Source organism: Microtus pennsylvanicus, chromosome 21, assembly GCF_037038515.1.
Source record: "Microtus pennsylvanicus isolate mMicPen1 chromosome 21, mMicPen1.hap1, whole genome shotgun sequence".
Taxonomy (NCBI): domain Eukaryota; kingdom Metazoa; phylum Chordata; class Mammalia; order Rodentia; family Cricetidae; genus Microtus; species Microtus pennsylvanicus.
In genome coordinates, this window is record NC_134599.1 from 11,851,284 (window position 1) to 11,878,711 (window position 27,428).

General features: G+C 42.7%; 1 protein-coding gene across 2 annotated transcripts in view; it reads right to left on the reverse strand.

Moving 5' to 3' along the window:
- The window catches only part of Cpvl (carboxypeptidase vitellogenic like), a 100,795-nt gene that overhangs the window by 20,916 nt on the left and 52,451 nt on the right, over positions 1 to 27,428 (reverse strand). For both annotated transcript variants that reach the window (XM_075955333.1, XM_075955332.1), the window contains one exon: positions 2,234 to 2,416. In XM_075955333.1, coding sequence (XP_075811448.1) covers positions 2,234 to 2,416 — 183 coding nt within the window. The remainder of the gene's footprint in view (positions 1 to 2,233; positions 2,417 to 27,428) is intronic.

Sequence of the window (27,428 nt, forward strand, 5' to 3'; positions counted from 1 at the left end):
CCATAAAATTAACAATATGGTCACCTAAACAAGACTCACACAATGATAATACTAGTTGACATTCCAACAGAGATAGAGGAAATCTCACAAGGCTCCAATCCTGATGAAAGGCTACACAATTCATGGCTGATGAGAGAGGGTAAATGAGTCTTCTCCAGAAATGAGCCCTCCGTTAGGTTATCCAGTCTCATGGGGTCAGCCTTAAATATATAGATAGATAGATAAATAGATAGATAGATAGATAGATAGATAGATAGATAGATAGATAGAGAGATAGATAGAGAGATAGAGAGATAAGCAATACTAAGTGGACTCAGCTATAATTATATATACATATGTGTGCATGTATACCAATAATAATTTGATGTGGGAGTGTCATATATCAATCTGTTGATTTCATTGGTTAAGCAATAAAGAAACTGCTAGGCCCATTTGATAGGCCCACCCTTAGGTGGGTGGAGTAAACAGAACGAAAGGCTGGGAGAAAGAAGCTGAGTCAGAGAGTTGCCATGGTTCTCCCACTCCAGGCAGATGCAGGTTAAGATCATTCCTGGTAAGCCAGCTCGTGGGCCACAGCAGATTATTAGAAATGGGCTAGTCCAGATGCGAGAGCTAGCCTAGAAGAGGCTAGATAGAAATGGGCTAAGCGGTGTTTAAAAGAATACAGTTTCCATGTAATTATTTTGGGTAAAGCTAGCCGTGCGGGCGGTGGGGTGCTGGGGACGCAGCCCTGCCGCACCTATTTCAACAATAATTGAAGAAAAAGAGGACATAAATTTGAGAGGGAGTTGAGGGATGCAGGAGTTGTGTGGGAAGGGTGAAGTGATGTAAATTCTCAAAGTAATAAGCGTAAAAATGGTTTTTTAAAAGAGCTTGATTGACATAAAAAGCATTACAACTAACAATTGAAGAGTGTAATTGCTTTAAAAGTATACAGGGAATGTTTGCCAAAAATAACCACTTCAAGGGCCAGAAAGTAAATTTCAAATGGTTGAAATTATAAGGGATATGTGGGCTTTTAAACCACAAAGCTACAATAGAGTATATATTCCCTTCAGTTTATAATAAATGCAAGAATGGAAGAATCAAAATTATTTAAAATTAAACATTACACTTTAAAATAACACACTGGCCAAAGGGGATAAAATACGATGGAAATTATGAATGCTTTAGTTCAATATAATGAATTTTGTGTACCTTTAAAACCAAGATTAACATACATGTAACATACATTGAGTGCACACATAAAGTGAAAACAAAAGCTTTGTCTTCTAAACCTCTGTCTTAAAGATTTAAAAAAGGCAGTAAATAACTCACAATAACGATAACATGATAAAAGTGCAAATAATAAAATAAAAAATAACAAAAACACATGGAGAAATCAACAATGGCAAAAGTGTTTGGTACTTGAAATCAGTAATAACTTAATTGTGGCTCAGGCAAGAGAAAAATAAGTTACTAATATTTTAAGAACACCAACCTCTTAAGAGGAATTAAATGAAGGTTACAGGAGCCTATAAATTCTAAATGTTAGATGAAACTGATGAGCTTGTGGAAAAGCTAAAGCCTATAATAATGTTTTCTTAGAAACAGAAAAAGTTGATTAACCTCCCCTTACAGAAATGCAATCTGCGATTTGAAGCCTTCTCTTAAGGAAACCTTCAGGCAAGATGGCCTCGGTCATGCAAAGTCCCTAACACTGAAAGGTATTACTGACCACAGGAGAAAGAGAAGATGCTTAAGTGTTATGAAGTCCACAAAGGACTGTTTCAAAACTCAAAGAGAAAAGAAAATGAGGGCAAAAGGAAATTCCAAGAGTAACACTTAAGCCCTGAGTAGAGCTCACTCCACAGGGTCAGCTAGGGAGAAAGCTTGTTCTAGCTAGCTCTCTACATCCCTTATAAAGACAGGTTCAGAGACAGTGGGCATCTGCATTGGGTCATCCTCCAATAATTGCCCAAATTCCCTTTGACTTCCAAACAGACTGGGATTTTCTCATTAATGATTTGCCACTCTGAACTTTTCCAGAGTCTCATTATGTCTTCAGCAATGCTTAGACTTCTGTCTGCCTTGACATCAGTGATCTCTACCTTGATAATGGGGCCTTCTCTTCTCTGTTTAAGAGGAGGCTGGAGGAAACACATCTTGGCTGTTTTCCTTAGTGGTTTTTGTGCTTTGTCTTTAATCCTACCAATCCAGTCCCACGACCTATGTGCCCCAGCTGTTTGCATACCTGGTAGAATTTATCCACTTGTCGCACATAACCAGCCACATCATTATCAGATTTGAAGATCTTCCAAACCTTTCTTTGTGCCTTTTTGTATTCCTTTGATCCCTTCCAGTCCATGGCCATCAAGGAGCGCTCTGTCAAGGCGGCTGCCACGATGATGTCCAGTTGGCCATTGTAGAGCAGAACCTGAAATGAAGTTCAGTCCTAAGCAAGTAGGAATTCAGAAGGAAAAACAAGGAGCAAACTCAGGGACAGAGGGTGAACCTGCATCAGACAGGGGAACCTGAGATTTGCAGCCATTGTCCCAAGAGGCTAGGCTAGCAGATCTGAGGCTCACTGCCTACCAGGTCACCACACACACCAACAACCTGAAAGAAACTCTGCTCCTGTCTCAGCCAATGCATTCTTTCAAGCTTAGTTCATCATAGTCAACAGATATCTGAGTCCCAAAATATAAACAAAGAGGCTTTCCCGGACTCTGTACAACGTTGGTCTCTTCAGTCTTCAATTTGACCTGAATGGATACCTTTGGTTGAATCCATAAATTGGATTTCACGGTGTATGCTATTGCTATTTCTACCTTGATGATGCTACCTTCTTAAAAGGTTTAAGCAAATCTAAAAGCCCAGTGTGTGTGTGTGTGTGTGTGTGTGTGTGTGTGTGTGTTCATCATGTAGGCATGAACAACTCACTTGGCTGACTAGCAAGAGAATATCTTTTAATCGAACCAAGGAATACTACACTTTGCATTTTGCTCTGCTTGGTCCTCCTGTGTCATTTGTAGCAACCACAGCATCTTCAAACAGAAAGATAAACATCTGTTGAGCCTGTGCCACTCTCAAGGCTTCTTGGCTTTACTGTGATGGCCACTCGTTCACAGAGAAGAGCATCCTCCCATTCCAGAACACTGTTCCCTCCTACATAAATGGATACCACAGAGAATGCTGGGCTGGCTTCCCTTCTCCCCACACAGCTCACAATTCACATGTCAAGGGTTTAGAAATATAGGTACTTTCTGTTCCCAGTAACCCTATTTGTCAAATGAACTCTAGGAAAAGAAAGAAAAAAAAATGCATTTAACTATACTTGTTGAGTCTCATTATAACCAAGAACTCAAAATCCAACATCTTGTAGCTGGTGTATAGTTAACGGTACCATGATATGGGAATTTTATGGGATGGTGCAAAATCACTTAAGTATTTGGTCCAATAATGAAGTGAAATGGGATGTGCTTATCTTAAAATTGAAATATGAAGGCTGAAAGTCAAATATAAGCCGTATTACAATTATCTTACTCAATATATCTACAAACACACATATATGAAATGAAAAGTTTGGAAAATAACATGGCTCATTAATTTACAAGGTAGAGAGAGACCTGAGCCACTTCCTCCTTTGTTTTCTGTCCTTCTGAGATGGTTTACACGGGGCTAACATGATCCTAATTCTCACAAAGCATTGCTACTCTCCCCAATCAAGAGGCTTTCTAGACTCTTCACAAACTTTGGTTTACTTCCGAGGCTCTGCTTTGGCCTGAGCGGAGGAAACCTTTGGTTCAGTCTTCATATTAGATAGCAAGTGTTTGCTGCATCTGTTTCCAGCTCTGCGTGGCTTCCTAAAAGGCTTAAATAGCATTAAAAAGCCAGGACTTTGACCCACTCCCAATCCTCGAACAGAGGTGGGATGGGAATCAGGCTAAGATGAAAGAGTCCTGGGCCTCCACCACAGGGACACTCAGCCTTCCATGTCCCTCAGCCCCTGTCGCCACCCCCTCCTACACAGGAACCCAAATGAAAAAGACCTTGGCAGATTTAAGGCCATTTTTCAAGATTTGACTCAACTGAGCAATAAAATATTTGCATTGTTTATACAAAACACAGCCCCAAAGGCTTCTAGTCCTTACGCTCTGTGCAATGCCTCATGCAGCTGTTTGAGCCAAATGTATGGAAACAATTACACGTGGTGGGTACCAGTGAACAAGGCTCAAACGCTGCGCCGTTATACGGCGGCCTCATTATGGCTGATTAACAGAGATAATCACGTACAAAGTAATTCTCCTTCCATAGTTCAGTGGAAAGATACAGATTAATTAGCAGTTCCCCAGGCTGTCTGTTCTTCTGGGCTGTTCATGCCCATGCTATGAATTATCTTATCCCAGATGTGTCCCTGGAAGCTACCTTTTTAGCTTCACCATACCTTAGAAACCAGCATAAGGTTGTTTACTTGGTTTTTTTTTTTTCATTCTTAAGGGACCACGACAAAAGTCATAGCTTACAGGCTAGTCTGCACAGTATTGCAGCATGCACGTGCTGATCCGAACTGAGACAAAGCCCACCTCTGAGCTGCTTCCCTCATCAGTCCATTCTTCATGAACAAAAACACCAACACTCTGGAACAAGGTAGCAAGGGCCAAGATGCCCAATCTTGATGTAGAAGACCCACTTTGGGGGTCAATGAATAGCTTTTCTTTTCAAAGCAAGGCACACACTTTTAATTTCTAAAAGGCCCACGAATCAAATCACAAAATAACAGCAAAAGAGAAATTAAATAAATGGTTATGACCCTCGTGGTTGCCAACTTGGCTCTTTGCTAAAGCAGACTTCTGCATGTTCCTATGAGGATGGGTCTAGAGACAACTGGAATCTAGGTGAGTGAGCGGAGTGAGTCAGGAGACACCTGCCCTGAATGGGAATGGTACCCTCCAACAGGTTGGGTGTCCAGATGGAACAAAGAGTCAGCAATGGCGGAAGCCTGTAAGCTGCACGCTCCGTCTTCTTCAGCAGATGCTGTATGTTACTGCCACTTCTCCAGGTTTGCAATGCACACCAGTCACTGCCTGGAGTTAGCAGGGGTGGCTTCTTGGTCTTTATCAGGCGACCTCAAGACCAATGAGTGGGTAAAAGAGCCCAGGGTGCAGCACCTGTGAGCTGAGGACCCAGGTGCATGGAGTCTGGAAATCATGCATCTGTGCCATTTTCTCGCATCCAGAGAGACACAGAGATCTCAGGGCCCGGCCTGACCCCACACTCCTGCAGACAATGAAAGATGTGCACACGTACACAGGGCCTGGCTTTTCCCAGACAGGTCATCCATCTGTCCTAGACCGAGGAGTTTCCCAGGACCACGATTTTCAGAGCTAAGAGCAGGAGAGTCACGCGAGCTTTCCCACCTGTGTGATGGTAATTAAAGCCACAAAGTCTAGAGTCAAAGAGAAGAGAGAGAAGTGGCATATAGCTACATTTCCGGGTCAACAGTGCATCAAATTAAACAAGAAGCAAGGGAAGACAGTTGGAGCTGTTTTCCAGAAATGAACCAGGCAGTGCCCGGAGCACCCCAACTCCGGTTCCCCAAAGTCTATGAAGCCAACAAGAAGCACAAGCATTCTTGTGACATTTTCCTTCCCTCTCTGGAGGACTGGCTGGTTAGCTCAGTAAAACTGATTGTTATGCTACAAGATGGAAAAGTGCTTGGTTTTGTTTGATTGTTTGGTTGGTTGGTTTTTTGTTTGTTTGTTTGTTTGTTTTTTCAAGACTTGATTTCTCTGTAGCTATGGAGCCTGTCCTGGAACTAGCTCTTGTAGGCCAGGCTGGCCTTGAACTCACAAAGATCCGCCTGCCTCTTCCTTCTGAGTGCTGGGATTAAAGGCGTGTACCAGCACCACCCAGCAGAAAATGCTTGTTGAATAAAAAAAAAAAAATCAAAAATTGCACTCCACTTGTTTATCTTCTATAACTGCCATATTTTTAAACTGTGCGCAAGCTTTCAACTTGTGTAAAGAATGAGGAAGTGCCACAGTTTCAAGGCAGCCATAGGATGCTTGACTTGTTTCATAGTCTGATTGGGGTGGAGATTTTAGGTCACGTGGTTACAGCGCTGCCATAATGGAAAACTGTGTTACAGGCAGGGACACTAAGAGCAAACCGGGTGCCTTGGTTTGACAAAGGCTGTAACTGGGTAAAGAGCCTGCAAACCTCCAAATGCTACCAGTCCCGTCTCTCACAGCAACCAGATAGAACAGCTTTTGGTTCTTAGATCATCTTAAACCTCATTCCAAAACTGAAGCATTTATGAGCAAGGCATCAGGAGATCAGGAGAACAATCATCTTTTCATCGTTGATAAAAAGCAGAGGGTGGGCAGCGGAGGTGACTCAGCTGGTATACTGTCTTGTCACCAGATCTGAATTTAACCCTTGGAACCCACATGTGGAGAGAACTGCCTTCATTTTAATGCTCTCTTATTCTATCCACATGTGTCCTGTGGCACAATCATCCATGCATAACAGATGGATACATCCATGAACACATACGTAAATGGAAAAACAACACACAGGAAAAGTGTTTTCCTCTGTACCCCGAAGTGCGTTCCTCTCCACACGGCTTTATTCTTACCCACCGTCCCGAGGCAGGGCTAGGTAAATGGCCACTGTGTTGTTAAGGAAGTCATGAGTGTATGAGGTCCTGAGTGACTTCTGGATTCCAGACTTTCCAAGTCCTACCTATATCTCCTTCAGAAAGCAACTTAGACACTCCAAAACAGAAAGCACTTGTTCCCACGACTAAGAGATCAGTATCTCCAAAGCCCCTGGAAACTGTAGGTGAGTGAGTGTGGAACCCAGTTCGTGTTTCCAGAACAACGTCGGGCAGTTTGTCCATCTCTGCTGAGATATCTCTCTCAATCATTTCTCTCTTTGTGTGGGCAAGAATGCAGGGGAGGAGGAATTATTCACAGAGGGTGACAGAGTCTAATAGGGCTGGCCTTCTTTGGTTTTTTTTTTACTATAATTTTGTCTTTAGTATATATTCATTATAGAAATTCTAGGTTTCAGTATGACATTTCTGTACAAGTACATAGTGAGCTCCGTTCATATTTACCCTGACATCACTCTCTCGTCCATCACCCCCTTTCCTACTTTTTCTCCCTATTTCACTTTGATGCCGTCAGGGAGGGGGCGCGTATGTGCATGTGTGCGTGTATAAACTTACAATCTGCATATGAAAGAAAACATCCGATACTCATTTTTCTGAGCATAGTTTCTCATAACGCGATCTCGCATTCAATCCATCTCCCTGCAAAGGCCAGCATTTTGTTCTCCTTTACGACTTACTAAAACTCCATTGTGTATGTATGTAGTCTAGTCTGCACTGGCTTTACCCGCACATTTGTTGATGCGCATCTCGGCAGAGCCCATGACATCACTGTGGTGAATAGTGCTGCAGTAAACATGGGTGTCCAAGCACCTCTGTGGCGTGCTCACTTTGGATTCCTCTGGCTATGAACCCAGGTGTGGCACAGCTGGGCCCCATGATAGCTCTATTATTAGTTTCCTTGGGAACCTCCATAATGGCTTCCATAATGGATGTGCCCGCTGATGAGCCCAAGAACAACATAAAGTTCCATTACTAACACTACCCAACCTCGCTCGCCAGCATTTGTTCCCAGTTTTGTTTTATGATCGCCATTCTGACTGGAGAAAGATGGACTCTCCACATAGTTTATTTTGTTTTGGTGTGTGTATGTCTGTGTGTGTGTGTTTGTGAGTGTCTGTGTATAGACACACACATGCATGTGAAGACAGACAGAAGACAGCCCTGAGTGTCGTTCTTCAGCCACTGTCTCTTTTTTGTTTTCTGTTGGTTTGCTAAGACAAGCCTCTCACTAGCCAAGCAGCAAAGCTAGCTGACCGGCAAATCCGAGGAATCTTCCTGTCTCCATGTCCCCAGGGCTAGGATTGCAAATGTCTATCTTTCCATATCGTTTTGATTTATGTTGCCCTGGGGACTACAGATGCTGAACATTTCTTCATAGACTTATTGGACATTCGAATGCTGTTGGGCATTGTCTGTTCTATTCTTTTGATTACATGGATTGGATTAATTTCTGTTGTTTCATTTTGGAGTTCTTTATGTAATGTCGATATGATTCCCCTGTCAGATGTGTGGCTGGCAATGACTGCCTTTCATTTGTAGGTTGTCTCTTAACTGTAATGATTTCCTTTGGTGCGAAGAGGCTTTTCAATTTCATATGTCCCCTTGGTCAATTCTTGTCATTATCTCCTGGGCTGCTGGACTCTGTTTTTGAAAGTCCTCGCTTATGCCTACATTCTGAAGGTGTCTTCAGCCTTCCTGGAGCTGCTGTGGAATGCCTTCGCTGCCTGAGGAAGGGGCCGTCTATGTGCTTGCTGTACCTGCTCCACTTCGTTCTCCCCTGGAACCTACTGATGCTTGGAGGGCGGGGCTTCCACTCTTCGCAGGTTTTATGTCACTCTGTGTGGAATCACATGTTGCTCTGTCTCGTCAGGTCCGCTCTGTCTTCTCTTGATTACTACTCCTGCTACCGGGCACTCACTGGGCACGGCCCCTCAGAGAATGCCACTCAGTTTCCTTCTTCTGCAGGAGGGACGGGAATGTGGATCAGCCCAGGGACTCAAAGCTCCTCAGCTGCAGACTGGCTGGTGGGCAAAGGGACCCAGGGGACCTGAGCAGTGCACAAACTCCCTCTCCTATGTAAACGTCCAAGCCTCTTGGGTTCCTTTCTTTTCTCATCTCAGTCCTGCACGAGTTCTGGGAATTTTGTGATTCGTTGGTATCTTTTAACCAATGCTCTTGTATTTCCACTGCTAACGGCTAGAAAACCTAGATCCATAAAGCGCTGGACCGGTGATGCTCATGTCTGCACTCTGAGACCAAGAGCACCAAGACGTGAACGTTAACCTCACAGAGGTTCCATTTGCTTTTCTGGGCACAGACATGGTGACACCACACAACAGAAGTGAGAGGCAATGGGAACATGTGCTCCCAGCTCCCAGCACGGAAGCTACTTCGCAGCGGTTCAGAGAGCGTAGTCTTCCTCTTATTTGGTGTGCTGACTAGCTCACAGTGGCTTCAAAGGATCCATGAAGCACTTGTAAAGTGAATCACGGCGATCATCTGACAGACTTTCATGGAGATCCAGACACGAATCTGCAGCAGGAGGACATGCAGCCAGGACAGGCAAACACACCCCGGCTCTTCAGAGGCAGCCCGCCAGCGCTTATTTTATGCACATCGGTCATAACACCTCGGCTTTTCTTGAAAGGTAGAACTGTAAATTATTACATTATTGCTCTAAAAGCACTTAAAAGCCTGGAATTCAAGATCGCAAGGAATTTCCCCCACCTTAAATGCTACGCAAGTGTGGTAAATCGCACTGCTTTAAAAGAAAAGAGGTCTTGAATAATACTGGAGCCTACTGTTGTTCTGCCGTGGGAAGCAGGCTAAGCATCTCACAGAAGGCAGCTGCTAAGGGTCCCATTTTCAGTGCAAGGTGGCAGAGATTCAGAGAGGCCCACTCGCAGACCCATGGTTATGTGGGGTGCAGAAAACAAAGCAAGGCTATGCCTAAGCTCACACCATGCTTCTAATCACCCGCTTCCGCAGTGTGTCACTGCCAAAGGTCACTGCTTGCAGGGACCAAGTCAAAGTCAAAGTAAACATAAACCTTTGAACTGAAGAATCTCAGTTTGTAGTTAACACCACAGGCTCTGCCGAGGTTTACACCTGAACTCTGAACAGAACAGCAGATTTGCCTCAACTAAGCTACTAGGTCCATCCACTGACATTTCCTCACCCATACAATGGGGACCAAAAGCATATAAGAATTGGGAGAACCATGTGACCTGTGCGTACAGTGCTCACAGCATCCCATGTGTAGAAAACAATGAACATTTTTGGTAATAATCTCATCCCAGCCACCTTTGAGGTAAAATACACAACAACTCAGTACTTTTCAAATGAAATATGTGACTAAGGTCATAAGAATTAGAATCCAACACAGTTGTGCTGACCACAGTGTGATAGCCAACAGCAGGGGCTGGTGAAGGCCACATGAGGGGCTGGAGAGATGGCTCAGCAGTTAAGAGCACTGGCTGCTCTTCCAGAGGACCTGAGTTCAATTCCCAGCAACCACGGGGTGGCCCACAACCATCTGTAATGAGATCTTGTGCCCTCTTATGGCCTGCAGGCATACATTCAGGCAGAACACTGTATACATACACCTTTAAAGACCCATCCTAGTGACTTACTTCTGCCAGCCAGACCCACTTCCTAAAGGCTCCACAACCTCCAAAATTAGTGCCATCAGCTATGGCGTGAGAAGCCTGAATGTGTAAGGGACATTTCAGATTCAAGTCATAACCCACCATGCCAAACTCTAGTCCCCAATGCCACACAGTCAGAAGAAGGAGCCTTTGGATCTGATGGGTCATGAAGGTGGGCCCCCTAGCAATAGAAGGATACCTGGAGAGGTTTTTTTTTTTTAAATGATTCTTTTCTTTTAATGTGACAATACCAGAAATCATCAGATTGCCTTCTAAGAGGACCCAGGCTGCAGTCAACAACGCTGCCGCATGACTGCAGACTTGCAGCCTCCCAGACAGCAAAACAAAGTCCAATTGTTTTCAAATCTCCCAATCTATCAAAGATGTAATAGGAATCCGAACTCCAACAGTGGAACTCTGCCAAGCTGCACTCTTACTTCCCCTTAGCCATGGCACACTGGCACTGTGCTGTGGCCTCCCCCCCCCCATGTGGCTCTATCCTTCCCTAGTGTCCTCACACATGGAAGTTAGGGCAGATGCCTCATAGCCAAGATCAATGCTCTTAGTCTCATCTTATTTTTAAGAACAGAAAAAAAAAAAGTGTTTTCTTGTACCTATGTCTCTGTCTGGGGAAAAAAACAGTAAGTCTCAGCCAACTTTGCTCATGTATTTCCTCCCGCTTCTGGACCGGCGGGCTGCTGAGTGTCACTTCCGTCTGGATGGAAGGGAAGCGGCCTTTTGTGGGAGAGGCAGCTGACAGCGGTTTCACTTAGATAGCCGATGTGATGTTGATTTGTTTGATTGCCCAGTCATCGCATGTGAGTCCAACAGACCAATATTTACATGAGTAGCTGAGGGGCCAAGCACCTGGGACCAGATCTGAAAAGGGCTGACCCTTGTCCTGACGCAGCTGACTTTCCTAAACTTGACAAACCAGTGAACAATCAGGAGAGGAGAGGCACGCTTGCTCTTTTATCCTTGACGGTTTCCTCAGAAGACGGGCCAACAGCAGTCAGCTTCACTCCAGCCTTTCTGAAACCCTAGCCATGTTAACAACTCAAAGCATAAACATTGCAGATTCTCAACGTACACAAATCGGCAGTTCACCCAGGGATTAACTGTCTCCGCAAGAATGCCTGCTTCTCTAAGGAGCAGAGTCAGATGATGGTATATGAAGGTGTAAGATGTGAATCACCAATGGGTCAAGGAAGAAATAAAGAAAAAAATTAAAGGCTTCCTAAAATTCAATGAAAATGACCACACAACATACCCAAATTTATGGGATACAATGAAAACAGTGTTAAGAGGCAAGTTCATAACACTAAATGCCTACATAAAGAAGCTGGAAAAATCCCACACTAGTGAATTAACAGAACATCTGAAAACTTTAAAACAAAAAGAAGCAAACTCACCCAAGAGAACTAGACAGCAGGAAATAATCAAACTGAGAACTGAAACCAACAAAATAAAAACAAAACAAAAAAAAGCAATACAAAGAATCAATGAGACAAAGAGTTGGTTCTTTGAAAAAATCAACAAAATAGAAAAACCTTTATCCAAACTAACCAAAAGGCAGAGAGAGAATATCCAAATTAACAAAATCAGAAATGAAAAGGGGGACATAACTACAGACACGGAGGAAATACAGAGAATCCTCAGGTCATATTTCTAAAACCTATACTCCACAAAACTGGAAAACTTAAAGGAAAAGGAAGGTTTTCTGGATAAATATCACTTACCAAAATGAAACCAAGACCAGATAAGCAAATTAACTATACCTATAACTGCTAAAGAAATAGAAACAATAATCAAAAGTCTCTCAACCAAAAAAATCCCAGGACCAGATGGTTTCAGCTCAGAATTCTACAAGATTTTCAAAGAAGAACTAATACCAATACTCTTCAAATTGTCCCACACAATAGAAACAGAAGGAACATTGTCAAACTCTTTTTATGAGGCTACAATTACCCTGATACCCAAGCCACATAAAGGCATTACTAAGAAAGAGAATTACAGACCAATCTCACTAATGAACATCAATGCAAAAATACTAACTAAAATACTGGAAAAATGAATCCAAGAACACATCAGAACCATCACCCACCATGATCAAGTAAGTTGGCTTCATTCCAGAGAGGCAGGGATGGTTCAACATATGAAAATCTGTCAACGTAATTCACCATATAAACAACTGCAAAATAAAAACTACATGATCATCTCATTAGATGCTGAAAAAGCTTTCAACAAAATACAACATTCCTTCATGATAAAGGTCTTGAGAAAGCAGGGATACAAGTAATTACTATATTTAGGTATCTAAATATAATAAAGGCAATATACAACAAGTCAACATCCAACATCAAACTTAATGGAGAGAAACTCACAGCAATCCCACTGAAATCAGGAACAAGACAAGGTTGTCCACTCTCTCCATATCTATTCAATATAGTTCTTGAGGTCCTAGCTAGAGCAATAAGACAACAAAAGGAGATCAAGGGGAGACAAATTGGAAAAGAAGAAGTCAAACTCTCACTATTTGCTGATGATATGATAGTTTACATAAGCAACCCTCAAAATTCTACCAAGGAACTTATACAACTCATAAACACTTTCAGTAATATAGCAGGATACAAGATCAACTAAATAAATCAGTAGCCCTCCTGTACACAGATGATAAACAGACTGAGAAAGGAATCAGAGAAACATCACCCTTCACAATAGCCACAAATAGCATAAAATATCTCAGAGTAACTCAAACCAAACAAGTGAAAGACTTGTATTACAAGAACTTTAAATCTTTAAAGAAAGAAATTGAAAAAAGACACCAGAAAGTGGAAAGATCTCCCATGCTCTTGGGTAGGTAGAATTAACATAGTAAAAATGGCAATCTTCCCAAAAGCAATCTACAGATTGAATGCAATACCCATTAAAATCCCAGCAAAATTCTTCACAGACCTCGAAAGAATGGTACTCAATTCATATGGAAAAGCACAAAGCCCAGGAGAGCCAAAACAATGTTGTACAATAAAAGAATTTCTGGAGGCATCACAGTCCCTGACTTCAAACTCTACTACAGAGCTGCAGTATTAAAAACAGTCTGGAGCCGGGCGGTGGTGGCGCACGCCTTTAATCCCAGCACTCAGGAGGCAGACGCAGGCGGATCTCTGTGAGTTCGAGGCCAGCCTGGTCTACAAGAGCTAGTTCCAGGACAGGAACCAAAAGCTACAGAGAAACCCTGTCTCAAAAAAAAATCAATCAATCAATCAATAAATAAATAAAAACAGTCTGGTATTGGCATAAAAACAGACAGGAGAACCAATGGAACCAAATTGAAGACCCAGATATTAATCCACACACTTCCAAACACCTGATTTTTGACAAAGAAGCAGAAAAATATCAAATGGAAAAAAAACATATTTAACAAATGGTGCTGGCATAACTGGATATCAACATGTAGAAGAATGAAAATAGATTCGTGTCTATCACCATGCACAAAACTCAAGTCCAAATGGATCAAAGACCTCAACATAAAACCAGCCACACTGAACCTCATAGAAGAGAAAGTGGGAAGTATACTTGAACTCATTGACACAGGAGACCCATTCCTAAATATAACCCTAGCAGCATAGACTCTGAGAGAAACAATTAATAAATGGGACTACCTGAAACTGAAAAGCTTCTGTAAAGCAAAGGACACAGTCAACAAGATAAAGCAGCAGTATACAGAATGGGAAAAGATGTTCACCAAACCCACATCAGACAGAGATCTGATCTACAGAATATACAAAAAACTCAAGAAATTAGTCATCAAAAGAACAAATAAACCAACAAAAAAAAATGGAGTACAGACCTAAACAGAGAACTCTCATCAGAGGAATCTAAAATGGCTGAAAGACACTTAAGAAAATGCTCAACATCCTTAGTCATCAGAGAAATGCAAATCAAAACAACTCTGAGATTCCATCTTACACCTGTAAGAATGGCCAAGATACAAAACACTGATGACAGCTTATGCTGGAGAGGATGTGGGGTAAAGGGAACACTTCTGCATTGCTGGTGGGAATGCAAGCTGGTACAGTTGCTTTGGATTTCAGTGTGGTGATTTCTCAGAAAATTAAGAAACAACCTTCTTCAAGACCACTTTTGGGTATATATATATATATATATATATATATATATATATATATATATATATATATATATATACATACCCCTACAATGAAGCCCTTGAGCAAGGACATGTGCTCAACTATGTTCATAGCAGCATTGTTTGTTATAGCCAGAACCTGGAAACAACTTAAATGCTTCTTGACCAAAAAATGGATAAGGAAAATGTGGTAAATTTACACAATGGAGTATTCCACAGCAGAAAAAAATAACGATACCTTGAAATTTGTAGGCAAATGGATGGAACTAGAAAACATCATATTGAGTGAGGTAACCCAGACCCAGGAAGACAATTATCATATGTACTCACTCATAAGTGGTTTTTAAACATAAAGCAAAGAAAACCAACCTACCAATCGCAATCCCAGAGAACCTAGACAACAATAAAGACTCTAAGAGAGACATATGAAGACCTAATCTATATGGGAAGTAGAAAAAGACAAGATATCCTGAGTAAATTGGGAGCATCAGGACCTTGGGAGAGGGTTGAAGGGGAGGGGAGAGGCAAGAACAGGAGCAGAAAAAAAAGTAGAGCTCAATAAAAATCAATTAAAAAAAAAGGTGTAAGATGATCTAAGTCTCGAGGTCATAACCAGATACCCCCAGAAGAGCACCCCACAGATCTCAGATCCATCCAGAGAGTCTCCATACTCCACCTAGGCTTCGCCTTACCTAAATTAGGGGTGCCATGAGACAACTGAGGTGGAAAGGGAGGTGTGGGCTCTTTGGACATAGCCCCTATAACTTAGAAGGGGCTTGAGGCAGAACTGCAGACAAAGGTTCATGCTGGTAGATTTTCATTGCCACCAATATAACAAGGTCTGATAGAAAGCAAATGACATGCGCCCACATGCAACCTAAACTTTACCAGATTTGTAAGTGTGCAAAGGCAAAGCAAAACACACGCCTCACCCACAGACAGCTCAAGGCTTGTCTCCTTGTGTTCCCATTGCCCATCCCCTCACTAGGAAAATTACAGAAATGCCGCTCGAAGCAGCTTGGGCCTCTTGGTACAATGGAAAAGCAAACTGAGCTTTTTTGTGAAGGGTAGACTTTTGTTGTTACATTTTTCAATGAAAGATTTATGCTTGCCTTTTGGCCCGTTCACAATACATCATAATGCTTTGCAGACAAACTTATGCTCTTTTCCCAATGATCTAGTGACCTTAATCTCTAACATTTTGTGGTTTCCTGTTTGGGGAAATGATTGAACAGAAGCCTAAGCTATTCCAGGCTGCACAGCGTTCCCAGCGGGCCTCTATCTGTCTTACTTTTGAATGTTCTCCTGTTCAACAATCAAAAAAAAATTTTTTTTAAGGAACTTTCCCTACAGATGCTAAATCATCAAAACCCCTACAAGGAAGCCCTTCCACGCTTCCTTTTTTGGCTACTTTCCTTATCATTCTTCTATTGCAGTCCCAAGGTTCTGGGAGTTCTTTCTGCTTGAAGCAATTAGCCTGGCCCACTGGTGCCTTGCCTCTGAACAGAGAGAATGAATTGTACTAATATCCAGTTCATCAAAGGATAATTCCCAAAGGCTTCTCAAGCACTTAGAAAAAAAAAACTTGAATTCAACTAAGGAGTAGAACATTAAAGAACTGTTCTGCCTGGAGAAGAAGCTACATGGGTCACAATCTTTGCCCTTCTCCTTTCCCAGATTTGCAGGGACTCCGGGATGTGTTACACAGAAAGTTTGAGTCCCCAGGATTACTTGGGAAGGACTGAGGCAGGAAAAATAATGCAGCTGGTGAATGAAACAGTAGTCAAACCTGCAAGTAGGTCATTCTTAAAACGAGAGACTTTGCTTCCAAGTGTAGGCAAAGGAGGCAGGGAAGCGAGCTAGGAATGACTACCCCGTGTGCCTGCCAGTCCACCACTGGCTGGTTTTGCCAAGAAGAATGAAGGAAAGTGAAAGTAGAGCAACAGGCTTGAGTGAACGTCCAGTGATGCACAAACAAGGCCTTCCAGCCAAAACCCAATCGCCGCTGCTCGCAGCTTCAAGTTAAATAACTGAGCTGCTTGGATACGGGACTGAGAAGCAGAGCCAACTTGAAGAGCATCCAGAGAACCAGTGTTCCCACACAGGGATCTTAAAGGAAACTCCAACTACCTTGGAACAGCACAATGCAAAAGATGTTCTCTAATGATCCAGCGTGGTGTTGCTCCGCTAAGTTTGAATACGCAAGTCCTGGCGGTCCTCTCTAGGGATTGGGTTCTCTCCTTGATCACCTACCTCTCAAGAATGCCATTAACCATTTTCAATAAATGCACTTGAATGAGCTGGCCACACCCCTAGGAACAAGCCTCCCCACTTGCCCTCACAAATCCTCCCAGAAGAGGAGTGTCTTCCTGGTTACCAAAGTGCAGCTTCAAGGTCATGTTCAAGGGACAGCTCCAAAGGCTACAATATGTCTGTGGATATTATTAACCTTCTGAAAGGGGAGGAAGGCAAGGAGCCAATTCCTTTCCACATCATTAAATGCATTTAACTAACATGTCTACTTTTGCACACAAACCTGCAACCCTGCAAAGAAAAAAAATGCTCACATTTCTCAACAGTTAAGTTTGTAGTACCAATCTGCACTGTTAATAGATTAGTTAGCAAGTGCTAAACGTATGGCGAGTCCAAACTGAGACACTCTTTAAATTCAACATACACACAGAACTTTGAACGTTTCATACAATGTAACCAATGTAAAATACCCCAATGGTTTCTTAGTATTTACTGCAACTGATATAATAACATATATAAATACATATGTATTTATAAGTAACATTTTATCTTTATACAGCTAATTAGGGTCAGTATATTATAAAAGTTGATGTCACTTCTATTCATTTTTAAGTGGAAACGTAAATATTGCACTATGTTTCAGGTATAAGGCTCCAGTATGCTTTGTGTCAATTAATGCTGTAAAGAACTGATTCCTCAGCTATAGCTGCCAAATGACGGAAGTAGCTTTCCAGTTCAGTCAATCCTGGCTGCAATCTGCAGTGTTCATCAATCTAGATTAAAGCAACGGGAGATATGACACTTTAGGGGCAAGCAGATACTCCCAACCTTTTCTGCCAAGACAGAATGTGTATGAATGCATGCGTGCGCACACCCACACTGTACACACACTTCGGACTCCTTTTATTCTCTATCACTACCTCTATTCTCAGAGTCAAGCAACAGTATTGCTAGACACAGAGAGGCTTCCCCAGGATGGCAAGAGAAGCAAAGCCATGAGCAGGGCCATAGTGCAGCTTTGGGAAGGAAGGCCCCTTTCCCAGCTAGAGTTGCCCCAGGTACCAGAGGAGAGCGGCATGGCTCTGCTGGGGGAGAAATCCTAAGCAGCCTGCAAAAGGTGTTACTAGAAGCACTGAAGCCCTTAGAAGAGCTAGGGAGAGTGAGAAGGGGCACGCAGTGTTTAGTGAGCAGAGCGGTCATGGGGTCCAGACCACCATGGACTCCGGCTGGCCCACTGGCATTCTCTTCTCCCATAACACACTTGCCTTTCAGTTTGAGAGGAGTTTGTTCTCCATGAATGGAGATTACTTTGTCCTTCTCCTACAAGGGGGCTAGGTATGAGATCAAGCAGGCATTCCTCCGAAGAGCCAAGGGAGCCGCTGCCAGGAGTCCAATTCCCATCTGTAACGATCAGTCCCTAGAGCCCACCCAGGAGGGCAGCGAAGGTAAGAAACCATGCTAACTAACTTCACAAAAAAAAAGCAAGTAGCTGACTTTTCCTTATCAAGGAGACCGCTTTTATCTCCACCGGAAAAGCCGGTTATCAGTTAGGAGTTAGGTACAAGTCTCTCCCCCTCACTCTCAATGGCTCTATTCATCAAAGTTACCCCATTAGCTTGCAATTAGGTTTGGGGTGGCTCGCTTTCTTCTAGAAGCGCAACTCCCTCGTTTGGAGAATAAAGCCGCCCTTTCCCCATTCTTTCTAGAAAATGTCAACCAGGCTAAAAAGATGACACAAACCACTGTAACAAATACTGACCGGAGGCTGGAGAGACAAATTGAGCAGCGGAGTGATAAGAGTCCCCTTGGGGAATGGAGCAAAAAAAAAAAATCAGGGCAGGAAGGTCAGGGGCACCTCTCCAGGGCTCAGCTTTCGCTCAGTCACATGTCCCATAGGAAGCCTGCCCTCGGTTGCCTTGACTGTCCTCCTATGACAAGACTTGTGTGTAATAACAATAGCAACCATATTTAATACCAGATTGGCCCACAGCAAGGGTGAGGTTGAAAACTCCCACAGTATTGGTTGGGCAAATCCCACAATAAAACCTTCACAGGAAGGGCCCTTCAGGCTGCTCTTGTGGCTTCTTCCTTGGACAGCACATATAGTAAAATTGGAACAATACAGAGATTATTAGCATGGCCCCTGTGTCCACACTGTTTCTATGTGACTCTAAGGGACAGCTGATGGTCTGTAGCAGACTAGGCTACAATGGCAGGAAAATGAACATCTCAGGCTGAGCATCCTTTTCTTTTATTACTGTTCACGGACAGTCATCCTCTCCTCCCTGTCTTCTAAGAGCATAGAAGAACGGCGTCCCATAAGTTTAAGGTCAGCGAAGTCTGTTTTCCCTCTGTGGTTCAAGGGATGCTTGGGTCCAACCAACAACTGAAGGATTGGGCTCATTTAAATGCAAGTGCTTTTCTTGGCATGCTAATCCTTCACCAGACCTAGACTCCTGGCCCCCAGTGTCATTACCATGTGTCACTAGATGATGTTCTTAGGGAGATACAAACAATTGAGATGTATGGGAAAACAAGCTAAACTAGAAAGATTTGGCCTTTCAGCTTCGAAGTCACATTCACTAATCAGGGACTCGTCAGCCCTGAATCCTCGAGAAGCCAATGAAACAACAGTGACCCGGTGTTAAGGTTTCAGTCTGGTAGCAAAGCTAAGAAACATGAAGACCCTGAATTCTGAAGACGCAATTAGGGGGCATTTAATGAGCTGTAGAATGATAAGTGACAGGGAAATGTAACTTTATATTTACGATTTCCTGACTAGATGAACTTTTAAACACAGCACAGTAAACCCCATCCTGGGGCCCCTTGGCTTTGAAAAGCCCAAGCATGTGCTGGCAAGAAAGGCCATTTAGGGAAGATACCGTTCAACCTGCGGTGTGCTGCCGGCTCACTTGCAAGAGAGCCGGTTCTAATTCAAGGGCAGTGTGAAGGGTTGGGCCCCACAGGCTTCTTCGCAGCAAGCTGAAACTCCTGTTTGTGGAAATGCTGATTCTACACAGAAACGTTAGTCCCGTCGTAACTGTCTTTGGGGGTGCAGCCCGTGCACTTTCCAGAAAGAAGAGAATGACAAGCAAGTAAAAGTACACTGAAAACAGCTTCCTAACTTTTCTGGAAAATTAGTACAATGACATGTCCTTTCCACAGAGAAGCAAGGGACCAGGGGACCTCTCCAAAGAGCTGAAGTTTCAAAAGTTTCAGCAGCTCTGTGGGATGAACACGGGCTATATTTCTGAGATTGTAGGGGCGTGCAGTCCGCCGGCCACCAACTCTGCTATTTTAAAGTCAGGATACAACCCCCAGTCTATATATGAGGGACTATTTATAACTGACTAGTTTGGAAATACTGCTAACTTGAGGAAGGAGGATCGCACACACAATATAGTCCATGGTAATTTAGGTGGCAAATTATTTGCCCTTGTAATTGTAAGATCATTTACTGTATACATGGATGGGCCACCGCTCTTTTTTCTGTCACTCCACCCTTCCTTCATTCTTTCTGAACTTTCTGCAAGCCACTACATGCTTATTGCTAGGGTGGGCAGCTACATCCGCACCTTGAATGGGGAAGGCCATGGCTGGGTGGTTTTTAAGCTCTCCTGGTGCATCTGATGGAAAGGGAGTCATGAGAATCACAGCTGCCTTTGGAAGCAGAGCTTAGGGAGAGCAGGAAAGGGAAGATTAAAGGAAGCAAAGCGTATTAGTGACATCTGCGATCCATCAAGACTTTTATCGTTTCCTTTGTTCCCGTGACAATTCTTTTTCCATTTATTAAGGGTTATCGAGTAGTCTGCCATGCGCCTGGCCCTAGACCAAACTATAGAACAAGGGTGAGCAAGAAGGTTCCCGGCTGCCCTGAGAATGTGTACTTTTTATGAGATAAGATACAACTTCACAGGTTTGAAATAAAAGGGAAGGGAGAATTCAAATTCCACGAACTTTGACTTTTGACCCTGAATGACCTTCCACGCCACTGCCAAAAGCATGTAATAGCATATAATTTACAGGGCTAATCTGATGCCTAGCACTAGCATGCAGAGCCAGGCACAGAAGATTATTCTTGTAGTTACCTGCTATTTTGGATTATGGGATCACTTTCCATCATTGAGTAAAGTTGTTAGAATTCTCTATGAGGGGAAGCGCACTTGAGTATAGGAGCCTGCAGAAGCCAGAGGAGTCAGTCACATATGCTAGCGAGTGGCCCCACACGGGCCCTGGGTCTTCTCTCTACTGTACCGCCTCACAACGCTTTGCAACAGGTTCCCACAAAGCAGTCTAAATGTTTATATTACAGCTAATTAAATCTCTGCATATAAGAAATCACATGTGCCTTCATTAAAATCACACACACACACATGATACACATCGAAGACTACATAGTAACATAGCTTACCTAAACGTTTAGAAACATAATAAGAAATGTAATCACACATGTACCATCCACCTTCCTATATTGAGCTATGTGCCCAGGAAGCTGCAGCCCTGCATTCTGAACTCATGAAGAGCATAGTTCTGGCAAGGGCTACACACAGAAGGCGCTAGTCTTGCCTATATCCCAGCACAGTAAAAAAAGAAAAAAAATCTCTGGTGTTTTAGCCCTGCTTGTCAGGAGGGTGGGGTTTTTCACCATGGAAGCGTCAGCCCCACCCACTGACCTCCAGCTTGCCCAATGAGGGTTCAGCTTTACCTGTTACCCTAGGAAGAACTCTCCACCAGTGAGGCTTCAGTCTTGTCATTACCTCCAGGGAACACAGTACCAGTGCACCTGGGAGTCAATAGCTCAACCCATCATCCTGGTGAAAGGTGTATGACCGTAAGAATATAGGTCTGTCCCTCAAACTAGAGTAGCCAGTATGCACAGGGCACTTCAGCTCCTCTTGTTGCCCTAACGAGGTCAGCATGCCCGTGAGATATCACTTCCAGCTTTCAAGTCCCGTCTGTCACCCCAAAGAGGATTATAGGTCCATATGGCTTCAATCCCACCCACCACCCTGATGAAGACTATGCATCCATAAAAATCTAACCCTAGGAGTCACCTGGGTGGGATCAGGGTATAGGGGAGGCTCCACAGGAGAGTCAGATAATAACAAGGTGTAGAAATATTAAAGAAAACCAAAACTGAAATAAATGAAAAATGCAAGAAGTCAAATAAAAACTCTGTGGGAGGAGATAGTCAAAATACACAAGGTTGAAGACAAGGCGGTGGGGTTGGGCCATTCCCACAGAAGGAAGTCAGATTAGTAAGAGAGCACTAGCTAGACTGTCAAGGTATTGGGGAAACTATGAAAAGACCAAATCTAAGAATCGTGGGCAGAAAAAAGTAAAGAATTCCATTCCAAAGGCAAGGAAAACGTTTCAATGAGACAATTGCAAAAATACACTCAAACCAGAGGGGAAAATGCCTGTCAGGATACAGAAGGCATTCAAGATACCTGACAGACAAGAGCAGAAAAAGATTCCCCTCATTGCCTGAGAATTAAGCTACTAATTTATGCAGGAGAAAATGCGGGCGTGACCTGGCGGCCAATCTACTGGGCACACTGCACTTCTAACAAGAAGCATGGCACACAGCATGCTCCTGAAGTCAGAACACTGAATTATGAAGTAGCATGAGTAACTGGTAGCTGGTCTGCTCATGAGTCTGCAGTCTTCACATCTCCTTTAATGTACTTCTTCCACTTAGACGCCCCGGTGGTCTGAGCGCTCACCGTACAAGCCAAGACAATGTGCTAATCCATCACAGTCCATAGGCTTCTGCTACAAAAAGGGTTGCTCACAAGCAATAAAGCAGACTCTGCTCTTTGAAACCTTCAGAGTGGTTTATCTCCATGTCCCTTACTGACCCATAGGCATGGCTGTCTTGCCAGGGGATGCCCAGGTAATGATGGCAAATTTAAAACAACCAAAGACTATTGAAAGTGGCAAGAGAGAAACACCAGCTCACAGGTAAAGGTAGACTTACCAGAACAATAGGCGATCTGTAAGCTGACACTTTAACAATCAAGAAGGCTTGGAATGATGTTTTCAAGTTTTGAAAGACAACAGCTAGATCTACCTCAGAACAAAATACCTGTTAAATATCCCTGTCAAAATTGAAAAAGAAACTTCCCAGGATAAAAACAAGTTTAAGAAATTCACGACCAGGGACTGGAGAGATAGCTCAGAGGTTAAGAGCACTGGCTGCTCTTCCAGAGGTCCCGAGTTCAATTACCAGCAACCACATGGTGGCTCACAACCATCTGTAATGAGATCTGGTGCCCTCTTCTGGTGCGCGGGCATACATGGAGGCAGAATGTTGTATACATAATAAATAAATAAATCTAAAAGAAAGCAGAAGAAGAAGGAGGAGGAGGAGGAGAAGAAGGAGAAGGAGAAGGAGAAGGAGAAGGAGAAGGAGAAGGAGAAGGAGAAGAAGAAGAAGAAGAAGAAGAAGAAGAAGAGGAAGAGGAAGAGGAAGAGGAAGAGGAAGAGGAAGAGGAAGAGGAAGAGGAAGAGGAAGAAGAAGAAGAAGAGGAAGAGGAAGAAGATCACAACCATAAGCCTATGGAAGACATTTGAAGGAATTCTGCGGACTGCAGAAAACATGGGGTTATGCATACATAGCAATACATACATGGGTATACAAGGAAGAATAAACTACTTGTATAACAGCTAAGCAAGAATCCTACCTCCCACTCTCACCTCCAAATGACAAGAAATAGTACATAGCTTTCAAACTGTGAATATTAATAGCCTCAATTCCCCAGTCAGAAACAGAGATTAGCAAGGTAGCAGATTGGATAACAAGGCTAACAGCCCTACAGCAGGATATCTAAGTAATAAAGGCACTCACTGCCACTTGGACAATCTGCGTTCAGTTCTTGGAACCCATGTGATGGAAAGGAAGAACTGTCTCCCACAAGTTGCTCTCAGACTTGTCCACATGAGCTCAGTGCCCCCACCCAGCAAAATAAATTAATTAACTAAAAAAAATAGATTCATCTATTGGTTGTGGCCAAGCAATGCTTCTCATTGAAAGGACAGATGCTTTCTTAGGGTGAAAGAGGCTGCTGCCAAAAGCTATCCATCCCAAGCAAATGGACCCAGGAAACAAGCAGATGTTGCTATTCTGACATGTGACAAAACAGAACTGGAAACCAAAACTGGACAGAAGCGATAAATGAGGGTCCTCTATACAGCTGTAGGGGACGCCAGCAAGAGGACACTACAATTCCAAACATACACTGAGCACAGGTGCACCTAATTGCATAAAGCCAATGCTGCTAACTTCACTGATCAACCTCGGCGCAGTAATCATGGTACTTTTGATGCCCCGCTCTCAACCATAGACAGGAGGCTGGCCTGTCATACAATAAACAGAAAGCCAGGCATGGTGGGTGCTGTCATCCCACCATTAGGGAGAGAGAAGCAAGCAGATCTCTGTGCGCTCACCATCAGTCTCATCAAATTAGCAAGATCAGGCAAGTTACGGTAGCTTAGTGGGAGCCTGCCTTATAAAAGCAAACAGCTAAATAAAACAAATTAATACATTAATATTAAAAAAGAAACAGCTGAATGAAATGGCAACATGGAACAGTCTTGACAGACTGCTGCAGAATGTTCCACACAAATGCTGTAGAGCACAAGTCCTTCTCAGCAGCCTGTGGGCCATTCTCTAATTAGATCATACACTAAAATACAAAGCAAGTCTTCGCAAATACAAGAAACCTGAAATAACGGCTTGTATTCTGCTTTGAATGCAGTAGGTCTCTAAATCAACAGTAGGAGAAATGACGGAGCATTACGCAAAATCATGCAGATTAAATGACACTGTTGAATGGTGGGTGGGTGCTTGAAGAAATCAAGAAGAAAGTCAATAAGACCCTGGAAACTGAAAATAAAAAGCACAGATTATCATGAAAGCAGTCTAAAGAAGGGAGCTTATCACTGTAAGTTTGATTCCATGTTATGAAATCAAAGAAATTGCAAATAAATTTTTATTATTTATATATCCTAGGGCATTGGAAAAGCAAGAGAAATCCAAGGCCCAAATCAGTCGATGGAAAGTAATAATAAGATCAGGACAGACCTTAGCAACATGAAAGTGAACCACAATCAACGAAACAAAGAGGCAGTTCTTTGAAGAAATAAATGACTGAAAACCCTTAGCCAAACTAAGCAAAAGAGAGAGAAGCCTTAAATTAACAAAATCAGAGATGAAAAGAAAGCCATTGCAAAAGATACTAATGAAGTTCAGAACTCACTAGGGCATACCTTGAAAGCATATATTCCATAATTTGGAAAATCTGAAACAAGTGGATGAATTTTTAGATGAAATAATGTCTCCAAATCAAATCAAGATAAGATGATTTTAATGAATCTGAAACAAGCAGGGAGAGCAATGTTTTAAAAAACAATTTTTCCAGCTAAAAGTTAAGTCCAGACCTGGATGAATTCATGGCTGAACCCTCAAAAAAAAAAAAAAAACTACTATTGTTGCTTCTGAAAGCATCCCGTGAAGTAGGAAAAAAAGGGAGACTAGCAAACCCTTCTGACAAAGCCAGCATTATCCTGACACCAAAACTGCAGAGATGGCAAAAAAAAAGAAAAAAGAAAAAAGAAAGAAAGAAACCTGAAGATTAGCTCCCCAGTAAACATATCTGGAAAAAAATCAACAAAATACTTGCAAACCACTTTCAAGAAAACATTGAGAAGATGGCTCTATAATCAAGGACTCTTTAGTCTTGAGATTCCTGATGGCTCAATGTCTAAACATCATCACCAAATGGGCTGGAAGACAGACAGGAAACAGTCATGTTGATAGACACAGGAAAGGCCTTAAACAAAGTCCAACATCTTCCCAGGACCCATTTCTACTACTCCTGGACTAGCCCAAGGTTACTGTGTCTTACAACAGGGATACCTACTCATCAGTGTTTACTGCTGCTCTCTTAATAATAGCAAAGAAATGAAATCAACTTGGAGCTTTATCAACAGATGAGTGGATGATTATACACAATGAAATTTCATTCAGCTACCAAGAAAAGTAGGTTATAAAACGTGTAGGAAAATGGATAAACTGAATTTTTATATTAAGTGAGGTAACACAGGTTCAGAAAGATAAACACAGAATGGTCTTTCCCATTTGTGGAACTTATTGTCTAATTTGTGTGTGTGTGTGTGTGATATAAAAAACTTAGAAAAATAAACCAGAGGACTATACCTCTGCTCGTTTGGGTTAGGCACTGGCTTCTTGGGTACAATAACAAAGCACCCACAATCACAGAGGGCAGAGATCCAAGAGAATCCACCAAAACCAAGAACTGTGGGCCTTGATGAACACCATGGAAGAAAATAATCCTGCAAGTTGGTAAGGCACTTGTGTGAACTGTGGAAGGAATGCTTGCAGCTACACAGTTGAGAGACAAACCAATCAATAAGTGGACAGAGAATGTACATAAAAAGTTCTCCAAAGACACAAAAGCCAGCAGAGGAAAGAAAAGAAAGGCGCCCAGAGCCAGCAGTCCTGAAGCAAGTGCAAAAACAACCCCCAATGTTTTTTTTTCATCCCTTCTAGTCCACCTTCAATGATTTTGCTGAGACACACAGTAAAAGTCATTTCTCCTTTATGTTTTACTCAACAATTGTTTCATTTGATACCAATTGGTTAACCTTTAAATTGGACTCATCATATTATAAAGATACTTTTACATTTACTTATGTATTTATTTATTTACTTACTTGCGTAGTTTCTTACTTATTGGGGGCAGTGTGCATCTGTCATGGTGTGTATGTGTGCTTGTATAGGGTCAGAGGAGAGAATAACTAGCAGAAGTTGGTTCTCTTTTGTCAGATAGTCAGGCTTAGTTGGACAAGCGTTTTTACCCGCTGAGCCTTCTTACTGGCCCAGTGTCAAAATATTTGATAGTTCTTTATTTCTTATTTTGCAAGCCAATTTTACATATTTAAATATACTATATGTAGTATATTTATATTCTGTACTTCATGTTTCCTGCATATCAAGCATCTTGACTCTCCACATCTGTTGATTCTGTATGGCAGCCTGTTTGTGTGCTAAGTGATTTTTTTAAAAAAATTATGGACTATGATGCTTACTATTCATTGGCAGTTTAGAATCACCCAAGAAGACTGATCCCTGCATGTATCTTTGAGAAAGAGGGTTAACTGAGAAAGGGAGATCCATGCTGAACTTGGGTGCCACCAACTTGTAGGCTGGGATCCAGGACTGAATAAAAACAAAAAAGGAGAGCACCAGATGTGCACCAGCAGCCAGATGTGCACCAGCATTCTCCTCTGTTTTCTGATGCACACAGATAGGAGCCAGGGCTCACTACTCTGGTGGTGAGCAACTCCTGACACCATGCTTTTCTTGACATGGTGGATACTGTCCTCTCAAACTATGAGCCTGAAGACATCCTCCTTCTAGGGAGTTATCTTTTGTCAGGTCTTTGACTACAGAGAACACATAAAGACACAAACGAACACTTTCATTAAATTTTGTCATGAAAATTCCCATAGACTAATGTCCCTCTGGGTTTTTGTTTGTTTATGCTGGTTGAGTGGTGGCTACCAACATGGGGACAGTGGGGGCACTTCACCTATCCCAGACCTGGAGCTGGATTTTAGTAACCACACTTTGTATGGGCCCACAACACAGTCCCCAGCTGCAGAGTGCGGGATACAGGCCCTGAGTTCACAAGATTCA